This window comes from Cimex lectularius, unplaced genomic scaffold (genome assembly GCF_000648675.2).
Source record: "Cimex lectularius strain Harlan isolate CLEC.00 unplaced genomic scaffold, Clec_2.1 scaffold159, whole genome shotgun sequence".
NCBI lineage: Eukaryota > Metazoa > Arthropoda > Insecta > Hemiptera > Cimicidae > Cimex > Cimex lectularius.
In genome coordinates, this window is record NW_019392864.1 from 767,176 (window position 1) to 788,841 (window position 21,666).

Consider the following 21,666-nt stretch of genomic DNA (forward strand, 5'->3'; position numbering starts at 1 on the left):
CTATTTGTACTGGGTACAACCCTTATTTTTTTAATTACCTTAAGAATTTGAAGCTATAAGTTTTTAAAAAGGAATGAATCGTTAATTTTTGGCTACCACGAAAAATTCTGACAGAATGTTACAATTTTCTTTTTAAAACGATAGTTACTTTTTTCCGCTCTGGATGTTTTTTTAACAAACATTTCTCTCTACGATTGTTTGCCTATATGTTGTTCTACAAAATAAAAAAAAATCCTTTCAATATGATGAAGAGTTTTGGATCAAAGACTAATGAAACATACAACTTTTAATGGAGAGTAATTTTCTCATCTACCTCGAGTTTTTCAGTGGTCGCTTAATTTACATAAAAAAGTTACACACATTTTGTTGATAAACAATATTTTAGTTTAGACGGAAGATTTTGAAACGGAAATTTTTTCAAAATACAAGCAAGCAACATTGTAACGTTCATTGCAAATCATCAAAGCAAGATGAACCGTAACTTGATTTTCAACTTCCAAAAAATTATTTGAAGTACTTTTAAAGATCGCTCTACGAAACAGACAGTATTCATTCAGTGCAAAAACGGTGTTAGTTAATATTTTTCAAATTTACAAACTAAACAGTGATTAATTTCAAAGAAAAAAATGCACGAAGTTTAAATTTTAACGTCTTTAATAAAAACATTCAGTGGCATTATTTTTGTGTGTAAATCGTTGTCATTAAATAGCATTAATTATCAATCAATGTCTTATAAATAATGTAAACAGCCGTCGAGATAGATGGTCACAGCAGTCTTTTCGAAAAACTAACAACGTTTGTCATGGATATATTTGTATTTGTCTTAAACGTTTACAGAGATTAGGTTTTTTCATTTTTTTTGTGTGTTCTGTAATGAAGAACAACTTTTGTATAAATGGTCTGACATACTTATTAACAAATTTGTTGGTACAAATAATATCTTTCCAGATTTTCTTATAATTTAAAATGGTTCTCCGTCATGTCAAAAATCCGAACAGAAAATCAATGGGATGTTTAATTCAAGAAATTAAAAAGTTATTGACACAAAAATTTAGAATTTTTGTTTTGACTAAATTAATTAATTTTTTTTTTGGGGGGGGGGAAATGAAAATATGATTTTTATTTCAAGAAAGCCTGTACTTTCTGTTTAAAGATCAAACTTCAAAATTTTACCGCATTTTGTCAATTTTTATAGATCATATAGTCGTTCAAATAGATGCCATAAAGGTAGAGAAAATCAATGGGATGTTTAATTCAAGAAATTAAAAAGTTGTTTCACAAAAATTGTGAATGTTTGTTTAGACAAATTTTTTTTTGGGTGGAGAGAGAAAGAAAAAAATTGAGAGTGCATCTGGATGAGAATGTCGATAACATAAGTTATTAAGACAAAGAAGCTATGAAAAAAAGCTATGAAATCTGGCGATTTCAGAATGGAAATGTTATGTTTTATTCTCAATCCATAATGAATAATAATCATGAAATATTTGCCATATTCAAAGTAATTCTATGTAATTTCTGAGCATACCTTTTCAATTAAAATCATTAATACAATTACATAATCATATATGCTAACATTTAAAAAATATTTTCATCATTATTTGTTATTAAATTTTATCAAAAAGTCTTAAAGCTATCGGCCTTATCTTGGTTCTATTTAAGTTGAAACTGGTTTACAAAAATAGTTCTATTGTTACATGGTATCGTTTTGTTGTCATCTCTTGTCAACCTACAAATAACAATTATTTTAATGAACTTTCGACTTGAAGGCGATAAAAACAAAATTTTAGTTTCTCACGGCTGGTAAAACTCAAAACAACCGGGGGAAAATTGACTTTATCGATCTACGCCGTCGTCTCTTCCTCTTCCAAGTCTTAACAGTGATCTCTTTCATCCCTACAGCCGGACGTATAAATCAACGGCAACATATATAAACATGATTACTTATTTTGCCCTTTGGTGCCCCCTTGCAATAGCTTTTGCTGAAATACAGTATTATTCTATGTTTTATTTTGGTTTGCTAAATTGCGACTTTTGCAATGTAGCAGTGATAGTTGAAATTGTGCTAAGAGAGCTGTCTAATAATTGAACATACTTTTTACGCTATTTAATTGTAAAAATTATTTTCTATAATTTTTTTTCTAGATCGAAAATGTCATTCGATGATGGTCTCAGCACCGAAACATCTTTTAACTGATTTCACCCTAACATTACAAACGAATTCATACGACAGTCGAAAGCACGAAGCCCAAGTAGATTAGCTTGAAAATTGATTGAACATTTTGTAATAATACAGCTCTTGAGGCCAGATGGGCAGGATAATCCATGAGAACCTATTTCGTTTTAAATGCCTACCAGTGGGTAGAGGTTTAATCGGATTACATCGCAAATGTTGAACAAAATCTCTAGTCGAAATGTGGTTTTTTTTTTCTTCTTTACACTATATCGTGTTTGATGTCAATAAAAATAGAACTTTCTCTTTTTACATATTTAAGCGCCATATTTATCTCGTTGGATCTCCCCTGGAGTTTGTGTGAAGTGCGACAAAGTACGGCGAGAGGATAAATCAACTCGTTCAGTTAGTCGGTTTGACTTCATCGCTTCTGCGCTTTAAAGGTTTAGCATACTTCAGCTCCTGGACCTCAGTAAAAAGTCATTTTTCGTCGCTGTGCCCAAGTCCAGAATAAATTAATAGTGAAACTTTTTCCAAAGGGACAGTCTTGTTGCCAGTAATTTTGCCTCTGGGTGGTGTCCTCTAAACATTTATCATTATTGTCTGTATATACAGACACTACATGTGAGGTGTAGATTTACATTATATGACGATCTTACAAAATTTTCCCTCTTAACGTTTTGCCAAGCAGTAATTTATCGGCTAAACTAAGTATCCCAAGATTTTCTCTTTAGCGTGACATTTTTACATTAAAAAATATTTGAACCGAAACTATGAGAATAATACCGGAAAGAAAATATAATGTGATGAGGGGGAGAAATTTTGAAAAAGCCATTTCTCAACCATTCCACTTTTCAAATTCGAGTTTCACGCGGGGAGAAATTCCTTTTTTTAAAAATATTTTTATTATTTTCTCTGCCCCAATTTTATTATCGTAATCCAAGCCGTCAACATTTGCTCTACGAAATATTTTATCTCCTATTGACAGGGCAATGGTCGAGATCTAAAAAAAAAGCGACGAGTAGGTGATAGGGCATTGTTTATCCGTCCTCCCCCTCGGTTTTCGCCCAGAAGGATCCTTAGGCCGGTAAAATTTTAACTTTTATTTAACTAATTGTAAGATATATTTAAACAATTTTTCGTTACTTATGGGAAAAGAAAACGTACACAAGAAAATAGTTTTTCTACTGGTTTCAACAGGGATGAAAAAAGTTTTGTCGATAGGTATAACTGCAATTTCCAGTGCATGTGATAACATAGAAATAAATTTATATCCATAAAATCAAATTTATACGTTTTTTAATAAAATAAACTGCTTTGTGGTCAAAATTTTAGACTTTTTTATGTCTGGTTATTTTATTCGTTGACGTTCAAGTACAAATTTTTCTTACAAAACTTCGTACAAAACGAATCTTTCATTAATGAACCCTTTCCTCTTACATTTCTAAGCTCATGACAAGTAATATTTCAGCGACTAGGTTCAGCTAAAAACAATGTGTCAATAAATACGCTGAAGACTTTGACGTTTCTCTGTCACTTAGTCAGTATTTCTCTCTCTCTCTCTCTCTCTCTCTCTCTCTCTCTCTCTCTCTCACACACACACACACACACACACACACACTCACTCACTCACTCATTCTCTTTCCCCACTCACCCAGTTACTTTCTCTATCTCCCTCACTAACAAAAAGAAATAATCGTTTCAATAAGACGAAGAATTTTGGAGAAATGTGTATTGAAACATCAAAAATACAACTTTTAATGTAATGTGATTATTTAATCATATTTTACGGTCAAATTTACTCACAAAAAATGTACACCTAAGTTCCTCTGGCTGATAGACGAAGTTCTTAATTTTGGGTAGGTTTTCACACAGAATATGCAATTTCATCAAGTCATTATAGACTTATCTCAACTTTAAAAAAATCAATTGAATTATTCGCAATGCCATAAGTCCAGGATCATCCTGTGTAAAAACGGTTCTAGTTAATATTTACCCAAATTTACATAGTAGAAAGCAAGTAATTTTAAGGAAGAGTTTAAATTTTAACGTCCTAATTGAATAAAAACATTCAGTAACATAATTTGTTTGCCTCGTAAATATAATCATTGTTAATAATAAATATTTCACATGATTAAAAACCATACAATTGTTTTGTAAATAGTGTAAACAGGCGTAGAGATAGTTGGTTACAGCAGTCTACACTTTTAGAAAAACTAACACAACAGTTTGACATGGATATGTCTGTATTTGTCTTGACCGAATACAAACAGATTAGACTTTTTTTTTTTTTTTCAATGAACAACGTTTGTATGATCAGACTAACCGACATACTTATCGTCCTGTTTATTGATCTCGAGAAACGTTCATATTGTACGATATATGCCTATAATACTGCAATAAATGTTAGAAAAGTGCAATTTTCCGATTGAACGCGAGTTTTCCCGAAGTTTTAGTTTGGAAGGTAGTTTTTGACACGGAATTTTTCATAAAATATTCTTCAAACAACTCAGGGGATGGAGAATTGCAAGTGGATCAAGTCAAGACACACTACTTGTTTCAACTTTCAAAAAATTATTTGAAACGCTATTAAAGCTCGTATTCTCAAGGGATTTCATTCGGCACAATTGTTTTTAGTATAAAAAATGCACTTTTTACCCAAAAAGCAGTACCACTTGAAAAGATGCCAAACTAGCTCATCCAGAATAAAGTGAGATGTCTACTTACTATAGGGTAAACCTATTCATACTACAAATATGTAGTATTTATTATGCTACAAGTCTTACATATGAGTAAATAAAGAGCGAAATAAATTCCAAGAAATGCAGATGTATATTTTTTCAAATAAACCTTAGATGGTGTTGTTAGAATTTTGGCTGTTTCGTTCCGAGAATATAACCTACATAGATTAATTGTAGAACTAAAAAACGATTTGTTTTTTATGAAGAAACTTGTTTAATCGACTTGTTAATTTATTGTGAGATTTCTCCTTTTTTTTTTTTGGCGTTATGAACTATGCATATTAGCCATGTGACAATTCATATATATGTGTTCAAATTAGGGGGGGTTATTGTGAAAAAAGGGCCAGAAGCGATGGTGGGAATCGAACCCACGACCGCGGCGTGAGAGTCTCTCATGCTAACCACTCGGCTACCGCGGTCCCCAAAGATTTCTCCTTAAAATTACAGAATTTTAATTCCTTAAAAGTCAAGGTCAAATAATTATTTCTATCATGTGTAAAAATCAATATAGACAATGTAACCGTATGTTTTGTGATCAGGTCTATGGATTTGATCAATATTGATTAAAATCTAATGGTAAATTACAATGTTCAAGGACAAAACGGTTGCAGTTGTTAAACTAAGGTCAATCGGTCAATATCGCTAACAATGTTTAACGTGCAAATTAAAGGAGGGTTTTTATTGGGTCGTGTTGTTATAAATTGACTTTATCTGCTGGAAGGGGATATTTAAATGTTTTTATACAGTTATATATTAAAAAAAGCAATTTTAATCATGTATACCCTGACCAAACCTGTTTATAGAAATTACTCATTTGACTTTATTAAATTGCCATAGCATTTGATGGCTTATCTCGTTCAGTTGTGTATAAAAATCATAAAAAGTACGGTCTACTTTTTTTTTTTTAATAGAAAGTTTATGAACCTTGTTGTGTGCCTTGTCAGAAGTTCTGGGCCAGTGGCAGGCCTTCATGCACTTAATCCAGTTTCTGAAAGTTTTCGCCTTACAGTGCGTAAACTGACATTGACATTTCTAACTTGTTATAGTTGTTGCTTGATCTCGACAGCGGTAGAATGTCGATTACGGAGTACATTCGAAACAATAAAACGATGACCTCTCTGAGATGTGATACGATGGCGGCCTGAACCATGCCTTCTTCAGTAACCTCCAGTACCTTGGTAGCGATGGAAGAAAGCAGCCTGGACACATATGCCTGACTGCTGATCAATACTATGATTCTAGCTGAATCTGTATCATTTAAAACCAACACTCAAACAAAGTTGAAAATTAAAACTGGTACAACTTAAAAGAACCAAATCACCGGAAGTTAGAAAGAAGCATTCCAGAAAAACCAACAAAGAAGAGATTGACTATTCAAAGATTTATTTACAAAATCCAATTGTAAACACAAGTGGGAAATTTTATCTGTCTTTTATTTATCTCTAATCCTTTAAAGCGAATGAAATAATGTTGTAAGATAATCAATGGAGGATTGACTAAGAGATAATTAAAACCATTAAGACAGGCCACTTTTTTGGCCTCTTAGCGTAATTAGTTTTTATTTAAAAAAAATCCACATGGAAATGTTTTCTGACATCAACCAACAAATTTAAATAGTACGGATTAGTCTTAAAATTTCCACGTTTTAAATAAAATAACTTTAAAAGTAATTTTTAATTTAATTCAAATGAATTTCATATAGTTGTCCGATTTTTTATTTTAAAAAATTTTTCCAATACACATTTTTCAATGTGTGCCAGCAGATTTTCCCAATTTTTTTATTACCTACAAACCAGTAACACCTCTTACATTTTTGCGAAGATTACAAAACCGTCCACAAGTTTTTTCGTCGTCAATTTTTTAAATTTCTTTCTGAAAAAAGTATCACAACTTTGGAACACCTCTAAAATTGACGGCTCTATTTTTTTTAAATATTAACAAATTAAGGAAATTGCTTGAATATATATATAAAACGCAAGTTTCCATTTTCATTTTTCACCATGCAGTCGGTGAATAAAATTAATAATAGTAAAAAGTTTAAACACAACCATTTCTCATAACAAAAATGAGTGAAATTGCTACTTTTTTTTACGAGGGTTTGCATCAGCAGAGGTCATATCAACCATCAGGGTGCCGGTGTTTTTGAAAAAAAAGCCCATTTGTAAGTATGTCGGGTTCGAATGCAAGGACACCGGATTCGAACCCGGGACCTTACAGTGATTGCGCCGTGTCAACGCCTAAACCGTTGCGCCACCAACGCCCCTGAAATTTCTACTTAATTGTAAGTGGGTATTCGACAGCAGGGACCTCAATTTGAACAATTTGTTTGATGATGTTCACAAGACAAAATAAAATTATTATGTCAATTGTTTAATTAATCGTTCGGTACGTTTTTGTACCAAGTTAATTGCTTACATTCAAGTAACCAATTTCACTCATTTTTATTATGGTAAATGAAATTATGTTTAAATTTTTTGTTATTAAATCCTTTGTATTTCGTGATCCGATTGACCAATTAACTTCTTTCAATTAATTAATCATTATGTAAGGTATTGGTTGAAACGAAAAAGTCGGTGTAACGAGCGGGATTCGAACCCACGACCTTCGGCTCAATTCGCCGCTGCTCTAACCACTTGAGCTAACATGACATTTTTTAATTATTTTATTTATCTACAGACCTCATGGGGAAAACAAAGAAAACGGAAACTTTTGTTTAATAAACATTATTTATAAAATTTCCTTAATTTTTTAACATTTTCAAACAAATTTAGTCTCAATTTTGAAGAAGCTCAAATGTTATGGTACTCATTCTTACCAGAAAAAATCTAGTATTAGAAAAAAATAAATGAAAAATTTGGGGTTACCATTTGAAATGAAAAAGTCGGTGACGAAAAAAGCTGTTGTTTTTTGGAATCTACGCAAAAATATAACGGGGGACATTGCTCACGTTTTTTTATCTGATCAAAAAATAGGGAAAATCTGCTGGCGCATGTTAAAACAGACACCCTGTATCACTTTACACGGTTACATTTCAAAATATCTCCTAGATTTTTTAGTATTTTAAAGAGTAGATTTATTTGAAGTTTAAAACAAGTTAATTTGATGTTAAAAAGGGTTAATTCGACATTAAAAAGTGTTATTTGAATTAAGAAGGCGTAATTTGAAGTTAAAAAAAGTTAGCTTGAAAATAAAAAGGGTTAATGCAAAATTATAACATGTTAATTTGAAGTTAAGAAGGGCTCCTTTTGAATTAGAAATTCTTCATTTGACGTTAAGATGGTTTATTTAGGATAATTTAAAGTAAAAAATGTTAGATTTTAGGGTTCATTTCGAATTACAAAGTGATCATTTGAAGTTAAAAACAAGTTAATTTGACGGTAAAAATGGTAAATTCGAAATTAAAAGTGTTAATTTGCCGTTAAGAAGGGGTAATTTGAAGTAAAAAAAATTAATTTGAAGTTAAAAAGGTTAATGCAAAATTAGACCGTTAATTTGAAGTTAAGAAGGGTTCATTTAGAATTTGAAAGCGTTCATTTGAAGTTAAGAAGGGTAAATTTGAAGTTAACAAACGTTAATTTGTAGTAAAAAAAGAGTTAATTTGGCGGAAGTAATAGGTTCACATTGCCCCAGAGCAATCGATTAGTCTCGGGGTAATTGAGGATGAGACCCTCCATTCATACGAATAAATTACATTCATTGTTCTATTTCTCATAACTTTTTCTTTTGATTTTATTAGGAGCATGGCGTTAATTTTCAGTTTTTTGCTTTGAAATTCAAATTTATTACGCTAAATATAACTATCCGTTTCTATTTTTCTTCTTTCCTTTTCCAACGATATCTGGGCAGATTTAATCTATGTCTATAAATTAATTATTCAGAAATCGTGAGATGCGGTCTGGTGTGATGTAGGTTTCAGAAAAACATTTTCTTTATCGTGCCAACGTTTCGATCTTTATTGAGANACGCCCGTGGGGAAAGACAAACACTTTCAGCCCTGAAGATGATCTCAATAAAGATCGAAACGTTGGCACGATAAAGAAAATGTTTTTCTGAAACCTATATCACACCAGACCGCATCTCACGATTTCTGAATAATTATCGATTAACGGTCACTAATCACCACATATGTCTATAAACTTGTTTTTATCTTAATTGTACATTATTGTAATCAAAAGAATCTATCTATCAATATTATATTACCTTCACATTTTGATGGCACATTGGTACATTTATTTTAAAATCTTTTTTTATTTATTTATAAATACATTGGAACTTACAGGGTTAAAAAAATGTAATCGATTTTCAGTTCAGATTTTATTTTTTGATTCTACAAATATTACCTTTATTAAAGGCTTCGTGAATAAGTGAAGGGATGAAATTATGTCATATTTTGAGACATTGACAAATAAAATTGGTTGAGTTTTTTGGGGCAAAATAATGTTTTTGGGGTAAAATGATGAATGGACACTAGTTGAGGTTTATTTTAGGACTGGATGCACGAGATTGCTAGTTTACGCTTTGGTATTACTCCACTTTACACTCTACTTTACTTTAGTGCCACAAATAAATAGTAACAGTAAAAAATTATAAGTAAAACAACTTACACATACATATAAACCTTCTAGCAATAAATATATATTACTTTTACTTGGGTCAAAGGGAATCATAAGCCTAGGTTGTCTACTAGTGGAAGAGTTTTGTTGACCACTTCTTGCATATCGACTCGATTGAGTATTTCTTGTACTTTGTATTTTAATGGTTCTTCGATAGCGTCGACTATGATATGACGAATGAGGTCGGGTAGGGTATTGACCAGGACTATGATCAACCCGTCGAAATATCCAATACCTTCCATATGAATTTTCACTTTCCCCACGTTCAAATCGAGATCCTCTAATACTGGATGTTGGGTCATATCCAATGATTGGTTAACGTATATGCGGATTTGTAGGTGGTCGACTGTAAAATTGGTGTATATCGACTTTTCCCAGTATTTCCCGATGCCGACTGTAAACTTGCACTTCCCTTTCAGCGCAAAGGACACGAGGTGGATTCCCATCTGCACAGTCCCTTTATCCATGGAAAGGTTGATGTCGCCGACTTTATGGAAGTCGGACAGGCCGTACAACACGAAATGAGAGACGTTGCCCACTAATTTGTTGTGCCTGATGACATAATCCTTAATGTTGTACGGGTCGTAACCTTTATTCTTCACGTAGTTGCGCGCTTCCTCGAGAGCTATCTGCAAAGGTTCTTCCGTCTTGTTCGTCAACAGTTTTTCACCGATCACTTTTAATTTTTTATTGACGTCTTTTCGGACCTTGGTGTTGATCTCGTTCAAGAGAGACGGTTTGACACCGTCGAAGAGCATAGGGGCGACAGAGCCCACGGCGGCTTGTATGATGTGTCCCAGCATTCCCACGTTTTTGAAATCCACGTGAGTATCCTTGAACGTCATGTCCAGCTGAGATTCGTTTGCGAACAGATGACCGTCTTCGTCCCTGGACAACGCCACAGCTCCACTCGTTTCTACATCAAACAGCGTCACGTTAAAAGGCCCTTTAGACTTTAAAAAGAAAGCGTTGAGCGTATAATTCCCCAGGATTATCATCCTTTTCATATGGACAGCGACGTACACCTAAAACAAAAAGAAATGTGGATTTATCTTGACGGTTTTCTATTTGTATAATATTTATATTTGAATCTGAACAAGAAACCAAGTTTCAATTATTTTTAAATAAAGTAAATTAAGTATTTCGTGAAGTTTTTTCCTGTCTGAAAGTCCTCTCTGGGTCGGTCTGTCTGTTTCCGTTCGTTTTGGATTCTCGCCATATTAATGGTGGGAATGACAGATCAAAACAGGGAAAAACAACCGAAAAAATTAGAAAAAAAAAAAGGGAAATAATGTAATGATACAATACAGGAAATGGGGAAAGAGCAGGAAAAATAATAAAGGAACAAAATAGAAACAACGAAAAGATTATAGGAAAACAACGGGAAACCAGGAACACAAGATAAAAATAGTGAAAAACAGGGGGAATTAAATGGAAGAAAAAATAGAAAACCATAGGGAATGGAGAAAATCAAGGTCTTATGGAAAAAGTACAAGACCAGCAATTAAAACAAAATAAATAAATGCATAAAATACGCCAACAAACAACGATAATACAACGTAAAGACAAAGGAAAACAGTAGAAAAGCAGCAGGATATAGCACACGAGAAATCAAACTAAAAACAGTGAAAAGCAACGGGAAATAATGTAAAAGCCACACGATAACTGACAACCAAAAAAAAAAAAAAAAGAACTTTGGAAAGAGCGGGCAAATAATGACAGTACAACAGAAAAACGTTAGGAAAACTACGGAAAAGCAGGAACACAAGATAATAACAATTAAACAATTAATGGGAATCAAATGGAAAAAAAGTAGGAAATACAGAAAAACATTGTCTAAACAACGGAAAAAGTGTGAATTAGTAGCGACAAAATACTACGGAAAACAGTGGAACACAAAAGAACAGACAACAAGCCACGGAAAAACACAGGCTAATGGTAGATTATCAATGAGAAAGAAAGGGGAAAATAACGGGATATAATGTGAAAACGACGAGATAACGTCGGAAACCCAATAGGGAAAAACGAGAAATCAAAAGAAAACAGGACAAACAACAAGAAAGTCACGAGATGACAGCAAAAAACACAACAGGCAACGAGCAGAAATGAAATTGGGAAAGAAAGAGAAAATAACAACAGTTGAACAGAACAACGACGAAAAACCAACAGGAGAGCAGCAGAAAAAGTCGTGAAATTTATAGGCAAACAACGAAAAAACGTTAGGAAAATAATTGGAAAGAAGAAATACAATCAGAAAATAACGGAGAAACCGGAAAAAATAATCAATGACTTTTCCTAGAAGACCGTAGGAAAAACAGAAAACCATGTCTAAACATCGGAAAAACAAACCATTTCGCCAACATCTATCTGCGTAATTGTATTAAGTAGTGTCTCTTTTATAAGGTCGTGGGTGTGGGTAGTATTAAATATTTTGTGTTTGCATATTTCAAATTCTTCCAAGTTTTGGAGTTCATTTTCTGTCCTTTTTGTACCAGTAGTTTCTAGCTTGTCTGAGGGTTCATGATGTTTTTTGTATGAGATGAACCTCTGCATCCATCTCTCTTTTATTTTTCTTCCTGGCTGTACTATGTATTCCTTTTAGCATTCGCGTGTTTATGGAGTATACGGCAATTTTGTGAAGGTTGGTTTTGTCAATGTTGTGTGGTTTTCAGTGCTGTTTTAATTTCAAATTAGTTCGATAGATTTGCGATATGTATGTGACAATGGCCCATTTAGTATGGTTTTATGTGTTTCATTTATTATTTTGTTGATAGTGTTTGTGTCGTATACCGATTTTATGCTTTTAGTTGGTTCTTGTATTTCTCTTTTCTCAGTGGTACCGTTTTTACTCTATCTGTCATGTATTTTAATGGCACGGTTCTGAGCCTTCTTGTATTTTTTGTAATTTTTTAGTATTGTAGTTTTCTATTCCTGCTGTGAATTATATGTTTTTGTATAAGGAATTCAAGTCTGTCACTTTGTGGTTTATGATGTAATCTAGTATGATCTATTATGCCATCAATGCATGTTGTATAATGTAATGTTCCTCTTGGCGTCTGCGGTGATTAACTGTAATTTGGCCATTTCCTACTATTCTGGTCTGTCTATCTTCCCCAAAAGAGGCACACTGAAGATGGCGAAAACATCAGATCCAATTGTAAATTTTTTACAACACATTTACACTCTTTAGTCCAAAAATATTGTACATACCAAAAGAGAAACAGGCTTTACAGTTTATTACAATTTACATTTCTAACGTTTCTTTTCAGAAAGATAGTAAACAAACGAATGATTAAATGTGGTGAAATATGTCTTTTTCTACAAGGTTCACAGGTCTTGCAATCTGTGATAAGATTTGACAGAAATCTGTAAATGATGCGCAATGCTGTAAAATTATAATTGTAAATGTTGCCATAGTTAAATCATAGTTGATTTCCTACCCATCAACATATTATGGAGTTCCACAAAATTAGGATGGACACTATCAACAAATACATAGTTGATTTGTTTTAAATACAATTTATTTACTTTTTAGCGTTCTGTCGAAAAGCCTGAAATTGTTAAATTTTTTAGCCATTAAAATAAAAATTATTGCCGAAAGGACTAAAACTAGTGTCATCCGACGGCCCAAAATCAGAATGGAAATCCTTTACGTTGAACGAGCTGACGTGGGTATCCCATTATCAAAGAAGAGATTATTTTTTACAAAGTAAGAAGGAACGATATTGCCGTCATTGGACTTATTCGGATGATGTTCTATTCATTTATATTTTTCTTCCTCTCTCTCTCTCTCTCTCTCTCTCTCTACTCGTCCGCTAAATCTGGTTAGCGTCGCAGTTGGATTGTACGTGCTATTAAATAGTAGTTCAAATAAATAGAACAAAAACTATAAACGAGGAAGACAAATTGACAAATAGTCACGCGGGATTGCATAACGAATTTAAATTTTATTTGAATTTTCATGAGATACATGTTGACCTATTATTTAGCCGTACGTGCTTTTATGTAATGGCAGACTATTTTAGTAACGATAAATATTATTGAAAATTGATCGAGCGTGAAAATCTTCCAGAGAGTATTTAATTTCTATTTCACATAGCTGTTCACACATTAATTAATTGTTTTGTACAGCTTGTATTTAATTGGCAATTTTATCGGCAAATTACAATGCTTCTACAATTTATTAAAAATGCATTGCAATTTTCGACCAATTTTGTACAGTTTCACGAATTTAAAAAAATATTATCACGTTAAATAATCATTTATTCAGAACAATTTTCAATTTTTAAGGTTGTAGGTAACATTTTAGATTTTTTTGAAATTTTTTCTTAAGATATTTTGTTTCGATTGTTGATCAAAATATTAATGTTCAGGTGAAATTTTTCCATATTCTCATTTTCGACCATATTTTCCTATGGACCAATAAGATTAACAACAATATTTGAAGATTAATATTATGAATCCATTTAAGTTTTAGTGGTCAATTGACCAAGTTACTTCTTTCAATTAATTATTCTTTCTATTTAAGAACTTGGTTGAGATAAAAATTAATTATAATATTATTCTTATAAATCTATTATATTTAGTGGTCTATTAACCAAATTACTTCTTTCGATTAATTACTCTTTTTATGTAAGGTTTTGTAAGGTTTTATGTAAGGTTTAATTGAAATGAATTATTCTTATAGATGGCGTTATTGATATCAGCCTTAATGTTTTTAAAATATTTTTAAATAAAATATTTAAATTTTTAACTGTTTAAACGGTTAACTAAAACATCTACGTACAGTATTCAATATTATGGCTTGCATAATAAATTTATGAGCTTGGCAATATATTGCTTTTGATTAAGATCCATCACTCTTCGATACTAGATTACACAGCTTTTTACGTCAAATTAATTTTTGCGTTGAATTAATCTTCTTTTACTCTAAAATTAATCGTTTTTCGCGTCAAATTAACCATTTTTCGCGTTAACTTAACCGTTTTTTACTTTCAAATTAATTCTTTTGAGGCATAAAATTAACCTGTTTTGGGTTGAATTAACCTTTCTTTACCTTTCAAATTAATCTTTTTTGCAATAAATTAACATTTTTACCTTTCAATTAATTCTTTTTTTAAAATGAAATTAACCCTTTTTTCCGTTGATATAAATTTTTTTATACCTTCACATCAAGTTAACCTTTTTACCTTCGAATTATTTAAAAAAAAAAATAAATTAACCTTTTGTACTTTCCAATTAATCCTTTTTAAAAATCAAAATTAACCCCTTTTTTGCGTTTATTAATTTTTTCATATCTTCAAATTAATACTTTTTCGCATCAAATTAACCTTTTTACCTTCAAATTTTTTTTTCGCAACAAATTAACCTTTTTTTTAACTTCAAATTGATTCCTTTTTAATGCATTTTTCATCAAAATTGAATTGGTTTTTTAAAAAATCTAAGTTAAATTGCACACTGAACGACTCCTCCATTGAAACCTTTCATCCAACTGAAAAACCTTTCGCTGGGACGAATCTACCAAATTTAAACACTGGGAGATCTTTGGCAAATTTCAAAAAATCGCTTTGGTAAAACTTCCCCAAAAATCTGTTTATTTAGTAAGCTTTCGAATGCTAGGATCCTAGGAATTTTTTCAGGAGTGTGATTAAATCTCACCTCTTTGAAAAAACCGTTCTTCATGGGAAAATCAAGCTTTTAAGCGAAGGGAAAAGTATCATCAGTATTGATGACAAAAGCTTTATTACATTACAGAAAAAATAAAATAAGACTACTCCATACAATCTCATGAAATTTAATATGAAATATATATTAATTTATTAAACAATCTTAACTCCCCCCTTAAGATGTCCCAATTAAAAATTGAAAAGAGGAAAATTGGAGTGAAAATATATTGATTTATTGTGCACGGAAATTAAAAAAGGGAAAAATTGATCTAAACATTTCTATACCTAAAAGAACTCAATTCGCATTTTCATAATACCCAAGTCATTTTAAATTTTTTAACATAGAATAAATAAAAATAACCTGTGTAAATTTAGAATAAATTTATTATTGTCACGCTGAATTTATATATATCTTCAATTAATTTATCTATCTATAAATCATTTCTGTCATAAATGAAATAAAGGACTTTTGAAAGAACTACAACTGAGGGGGCGTCGGTGGCCGCAACAGTTTAGGCGTTGACACGGCGCTCATCACTGTAAGGTAAAGGTCCCGGGTTCGAATCCAGCGGCCCTGCATTATTTGTTATTGTTTATATGACCCCTGCTGTTGCGAAACATCGTAAAAGAAAAAAAAACTACAACTGAGGTCTTTTCAAGGCAAAAGACTTTATTGATGGTATCAATTGACCATTTTAACCTATTATTTATTTGGTCATACCGATCTGACGAAATCTTCTGTTTTTTATTGAATTATTACCTTGGATTTTCTGTTTTTCGGCTGACATATTCTAAAGATAGGAGCATAAAGAACTAACTGCAAATTAAAATGCAAGTGAAAGTTCTAAAATCATAGATAAAATTTCTTCTATTGAATAAGGTCAGGTCAAATTTCTTCTGATCGGTGTTACAAAAGTGCTTTTCAAGATTATTCCGTTTAGGATAAATACAATTATACTAACTTATAAAGTACTTAAACCTGAAATAAAGGTAAACATGAAGTACCTGCATTTTGTCCAAGTTTGTGTTGATGTGATCGACAGTGAAGTCTGAAAGACCGTGCGCGGTCATGTTGTAAAAAGAGGTCGGAGTCGGTCCGATGACCATTTCCTTGTCTGGAAGGGTCATAGGATCGGGTATGTCTATTCCCGGTATAATGACCGTCCCTTGTTCCTTGTACGTCGCGATGACGTTGCGGATCATTTCGCTCAGCCTCATATCTTCCATTTCTGTGTCCACGACGGAATTGTCCGCTTCGTCCGTGGTCTCGACCGTCGTGCTGAGATGTGTCGTGCTTTCGCTGGCCAGTGTACTCCACTGTTGTGTCGTACTGTATGTCTCTTCGGTCGTGGTGGTACCTTCGCTGGTGAATGTACTGCCCGTCGAGTAGACGTCGGTTGTAGTAGTATTTTCCACATTTTCATCACCTGAATGCATATAGTGTTGTATGAACGATTTTCGAAGGTGAAAGTTACATTTTTTTAGTTATCAGGTATGTTTAGTAATATAATCCCCCCCCCCAAAAAAAAAAAATTACTTTCTGTGCTGATCTATAAAAATTGTTTCAAACCAATACCATCAATGACAGCCAAAACTAAATTTCAGAGGTAGATAATTTTTGAAAAACTATTCATTTTGATATTCTAAAATACAAATTTACAATAGTAAATCCCAACGATTTTCTATTATCCCAGGGTTCATTGAACCCATTGATACGCGCGTCATTTATAACTTAAAATCAGCAAAGAATATTATGAAATGTTTCTGCCAACAAAAGGTAAGAAGGATACATTTCTATTATTAATTGTATAAAGTGTAAATGAGGTGAAAATACAATCCTGGTGGTACCTTCGCTGGTGAATGTGCTGCCCGTCGAGTAGACGTCGGTTGTAGTAGTTTCCACATTTTCATCACCTGAATGCATATAGTGTTGTATGAACGATTTTCGAAGGTGAAAGTTACATTTTTTTAGTTATCAGGTATGTTTAGTAATATATGAGTAATATATAAAGCATATATGAGGTGAAAATACAATCCATTTGGAGCAACACTAACAGAATAAAAGAAGATCCGGCTAAAACGATATGTGATTTTCACGTCAGGATACAAGAAAATGAAGGATCGTTGAAAGCTTCATGGTTGAAAATATATCTAAAAGGAAAAACGCAAGTTTTCTCAAGTCCAGATCCGAAATTTTGTTGGTTCTACTCCTTAAAAATGAGCAACATACATTGGGGAAAATGGACTTTTAGGGACAGAGTTTTAAATCCTATCAATGGGTTTTTTTAACAATCTTTTTCCTTATTGACATTAAAGGAAATTTTATAGTTCAAAGGTTCACGACTTAGGCAATTAGCTTTTAATTTGCGGATAATGAAATGCAATCGACAACATCTAAAATTGACTGACAGTTTTTCATCAACAATATTTTTTAGTTTGCACTAAAACAATTAACTTTCACCATTAGCTTTTAATCGAAATTTTTTCTAGTGTGCATAAATGGGAATTTAAAAGAAAGTATCCGTACTTTAAGCAATTAGTATCTAGTTTGAGGAAAATATACGTTTTGGGACTACATCCAATGTTTTCTCTGACATTGTGTCATCGCAATTATTTTCTAATTTTCATTAAAGGGAATTTTACAGAAAATGTTCAGATTGTGAACTATTTGCTTTTAATTTGCGGGACTACGTCCAATATTTTCTCTGACATTTTTTCATCGCAAATATTTTCTAATTTGGATACAAGGGAATTTTATCGAAAATGTCCAGATTTAAAACAATTTGCTTCTATTTTGAGGAAAATGGAGGCTTTGGACTTCTTCCAAAGTTCTCTCTGATGATTTTTCATCGCAAATAAATTGTAGCTTGCATAAAAAGGAAATTTAAAGGCGAATAGGTGGACTTTAATCAATTAGCTTTTAATTTACGGAAAATGGACGTTTTGGGACAACGTCAAAAGTCCTCTCTGTCAGTTTTTCATCGCAAATAAATTGTACCTTGCATAAAACGGAATTTAAAAATAAATAGGTTTCCATTAATCAATCTGCTTTTAGTTTACGGAAAAAGAATGTTTTGGAACAACGTCAAAATTCCTCTCTGACAGTTTTTCATCGTAAATAAATTGTAGCTTGCATAAAAAGGAATTTAAAAGTAAATCTGTAGACTTTAATCAATTAGCTTCTAATTTGCGGAAAACGTACGTTTTGGGACAATGTCAAAAGTTCGCTCTGACAGTTTTTCATCGCAAATAAATTATAGCTTGCTTAAAAAGGAATTTAAAAGTAAATCTGTAGACTTTAATCAATTAGCTTCTAATTTGCGGAAAACGTACGTTTTGGGACAATGTCAAAAGTTCGCTCTGACAGTTTTTCATCGCAAATAAATTATAGCTTGCTTAAAAAGGAATTTAAAAGTAAATATGTAGACTTTAATCAATTAGCTTCTAATTTGCGGAAAACGAACGTTTTGGGACAACGTCAAAAATCCTCTCAGTTTTTCATCGCAAATTTTTTCGTATAAAAGAAAATTTAATAGAAGATGTCCAGACTTTATACAATTACCTTCTAATTTGGGGCAAATAAATTTTTAGAGAGAATATATTAAGTCCTGTCTGATAGTTTTTCATCGCTAATATTTTTTAATCTGTTTAAAAGGAAATTTCATAGAAAATGTTCAGACTTAAACAATTAACTTCAAATTTTGGGAAAATGGACTTTTAGAGAGAATATCTTAAATCCTGTCTGACATTTTTTTTTATCGCAAATAAATTGTGGCTTGCATAAAAAGGAATTTCATAGTCAATGTCCAGACTTCAGACAGTTAGCATCTAATTTGCGATAATGAACTTTTACAAACAACGCGTAAAGATCGGTTTCATCGTTTTCGAGCGAAAATATTTTCTAGTTTGTCCAAAAGGTAATTTTGTAGAAAATAGTTTCTAATTTAAAGAAAATGTTATTCTTGTAATTAATCTGAAAACTTGACTCCCCAACTCTCCTCGAACGATCATTATGGTCACAAGGTAAAGTCTATAGAAGGGTAGAATCTATAGAAAGCATAAATTATGTCATATGCCAATGTTTGTATATGCATATTGCAAATAATAAAAACTATACTACTACTAGTTTCTAATTTGCGGAAGATGGAATTTTAGAGAGAATATTTAAGACCTGTCATACAGTTTTTCATCGGAAATATTTCTAGATTTCATGAAAAGGAATTTTATAGAAAATTTCCAGACTCTAGACAAGTTATAGAGAGGTTTTATAGAAAATTGGGGAGAAAGGGGCTCAAAGAAATATCCTAGTTTCTCGCCATTTTCATTACCTAATAGCTAATTTCTAATAATGGAATCTGACATTTAAAACTGGATTACTTGAGTTCATTTTTAAAAAGTTATTAAAATCAAAAAGAGCTTATTAAAATGTAAAATAGGTTTCAAACTACCATTTATACGTCTTTAATGAATGGTCGATAGAAATAACTGTTTCGGAATATTGAATTGAATTCGAAAAGGTGGGTCTACTAGAGTCCTCATATCCTAGTTTAAACAGCGTTTATCTAATTTCAGCTCGTCGTCCATAAAGAGATAAAACAGATCAATGAATGAAGAATCAGATAATCTCCGACTAGAAAATTGTTTGCCGTTTGGAATAGTTCCATTTTAAGGGAGTGGGCGTAGTATGTCAAAAAAAAAAAAACCTATATCCTGTTGTTTAAAATGCCTGTTACTTACATGTGGAAAGGACGAAAATTGATGCTGCGAGTATTAATGGCAGGAGTTTCATCTTGCTTTACCAAACGTTGACGTAGGACTGAGCTCTGGATTCCGATATCAGCCTTTCCTTATCACTTCCTTTGAAATCGATGTTTGCCTCGGCTAATGATTGTTTTGATCTGCCATTACAATTTCACGTTCACGGCCAAACGGAACGTCGCAGCATCCAGAAGATGTAAAGAAAGGGGGGTTTTCGCCGCCGGTTGTCAGCCTCTTAGACAAATTGCAATCGTCTCCTGGACTCCCGGCTGGAACAATGAGCCGACAAAACTTCTTGCGAACAGATATCGGCCGAAAGGAAAGGGGCAAATATTACTTTCAATATAACCGGAATCATAATCATTGGGAATGTGACGTCAACAATAAATTATCTCTTTTGTGGGACGTTATCTTTTCGCTGACAAACTACACGTCATTCTAAAAGTAATAATAAATCGGAACGAAACTGCAGAGAAAATTAATTTTTTTTTGTCGTTTCGTTTCATTTTGAGAGATCTTGCATTATGCACACTTCATGATTAAATACGCGTTCATGAATGAATGATTCGTTTCGCAGTTCGTCTCATTCCCTAAAATAATCTTATTCTACTTCTAATTATGTTATATCGACATGTGACAACGAATATTTCTAAAATTATTTTTTCTAATTCTATATAAATTTGACAACGAATCTGAAGTTTTTATTAATGTAGGTTGTTGGTTCTGCACAAATTCTATAGATTCAATTACACACGGACACAAATCTGAAGTATGTACTATGAATTATCATTCTTCGAATTATTATTGTATTGTTTTAGAAGGAGAATAAAAAATAATAATTATAAAATTAAATTAAGTTTAGAGATATTTATAAATTTTTAAGCCTAGTATTTCTCTGCATTAGAGGCCGGTCAGACATTGGGGAACAAAATTACCTTTGTCTGGGTACCTGGGCAGGTACCTGCAGGGGGCCAGAGGGGCAACGAAGAACCCGATAAACTGGCCAAGGAAAGTTCAATGAGGACACCTTGGCCCTGAACTCTTTTACCACAGCCTAAAACGCGGATCAATTAGGCAATGGATTAATAATAAGTCCTCCGTTCAATGGGAAGGTAGTTCGGGACAACGGCATGCTAAACAGTCTATCAAAGGACCATCGTAGAAACTAACCGCAGAACTACTAATCTAGGAGTGGCAGAAACAAACCCGTGCAGATATTGCCAAGAAGAAGAATCTGGTAAAAAGACTTAAGCTTAACTAGTAGCTCTAGATAAAAAAAAAATGGAGATGCACAATAGACCAATACTGGCCGTGGTCCTCAAGAGGCCAGCTCCCACATAATATAGTCTAATCTAATCTCGTATTTCTGAATATCAAATAATTCAAATTGCACCAATTATGCAAGTTCCTCTTTCATTGCGTGAAGATTTGACGAACGGTTCATCGGCGGGACAAAATCGGGTGGTAATGTTTTAGAAAATCATAGTACTTCTGTTCGAAACAACACTGAATGAGGAGATACGAGAAGGAGCGCTGAAAAGAAGAAATTAGGCTATTGACGGGCTTGGAAGGCATCTCGGATTTTTCGATGTGGATGCAGGCGTGAGACGAGGTTGTATGTCAAGTCGTACATTTTCCACAGGGTAGTGCACCTTGGTATGTCAAGTGAAATACATGCCATCATCGATTGTACCTTAGAAAATCTTAATAGGGATTAC

The 21,666-nt window shown here is 32.6% G+C and overlaps 1 protein-coding gene across 1 annotated transcript; it reads right to left on the reverse strand.

Annotated features, from left to right (window-relative positions):
• Positions 1-9,206: 9,206 nt before the first annotated feature.
• On the reverse strand, positions 9,207-20,261 carry LOC106672535. The gene is made up of 4 exons (XM_024228842.1): positions 19,928-20,261; positions 17,039-17,104; positions 16,196-16,617; positions 9,207-10,549 (listed from the first exon to the last, which is right to left on the reverse strand). Exons 1-4 carry the CDS (start codon positions 19,977-19,979, stop codon positions 9,575-9,577), a joined length of 1,515 nt encoding a protein of 504 aa, XP_024084610.1. The 5' UTR covers positions 19,980-20,261; the 3' UTR covers positions 9,207-9,574.
• Between the last annotated feature and the right edge of the window lie 1,405 nt (positions 20,262-21,666).

Coding starts and splice junctions, on each gene's coding strand:
- LOC106672535 (XM_024228842.1), bottom strand. CDS start 19,979: ATGAAACTCCTGCCATTAATACTCGCAGCATCAATTTTCGTCCTTTCC. Junction 17,105..19,927: donor AATTTTCGTCCTTTCCACAT/GTAAGTAACAGG, acceptor ATATGCATTCAG/GTGATGAAAATGTGGAAACT. Junction 10,550..16,195: donor CAAACTTGGACAAAATGCAG/GTACTTCATGTT, acceptor TTTTTGTTTTAG/GTGTACGTCGCTGTCCATAT.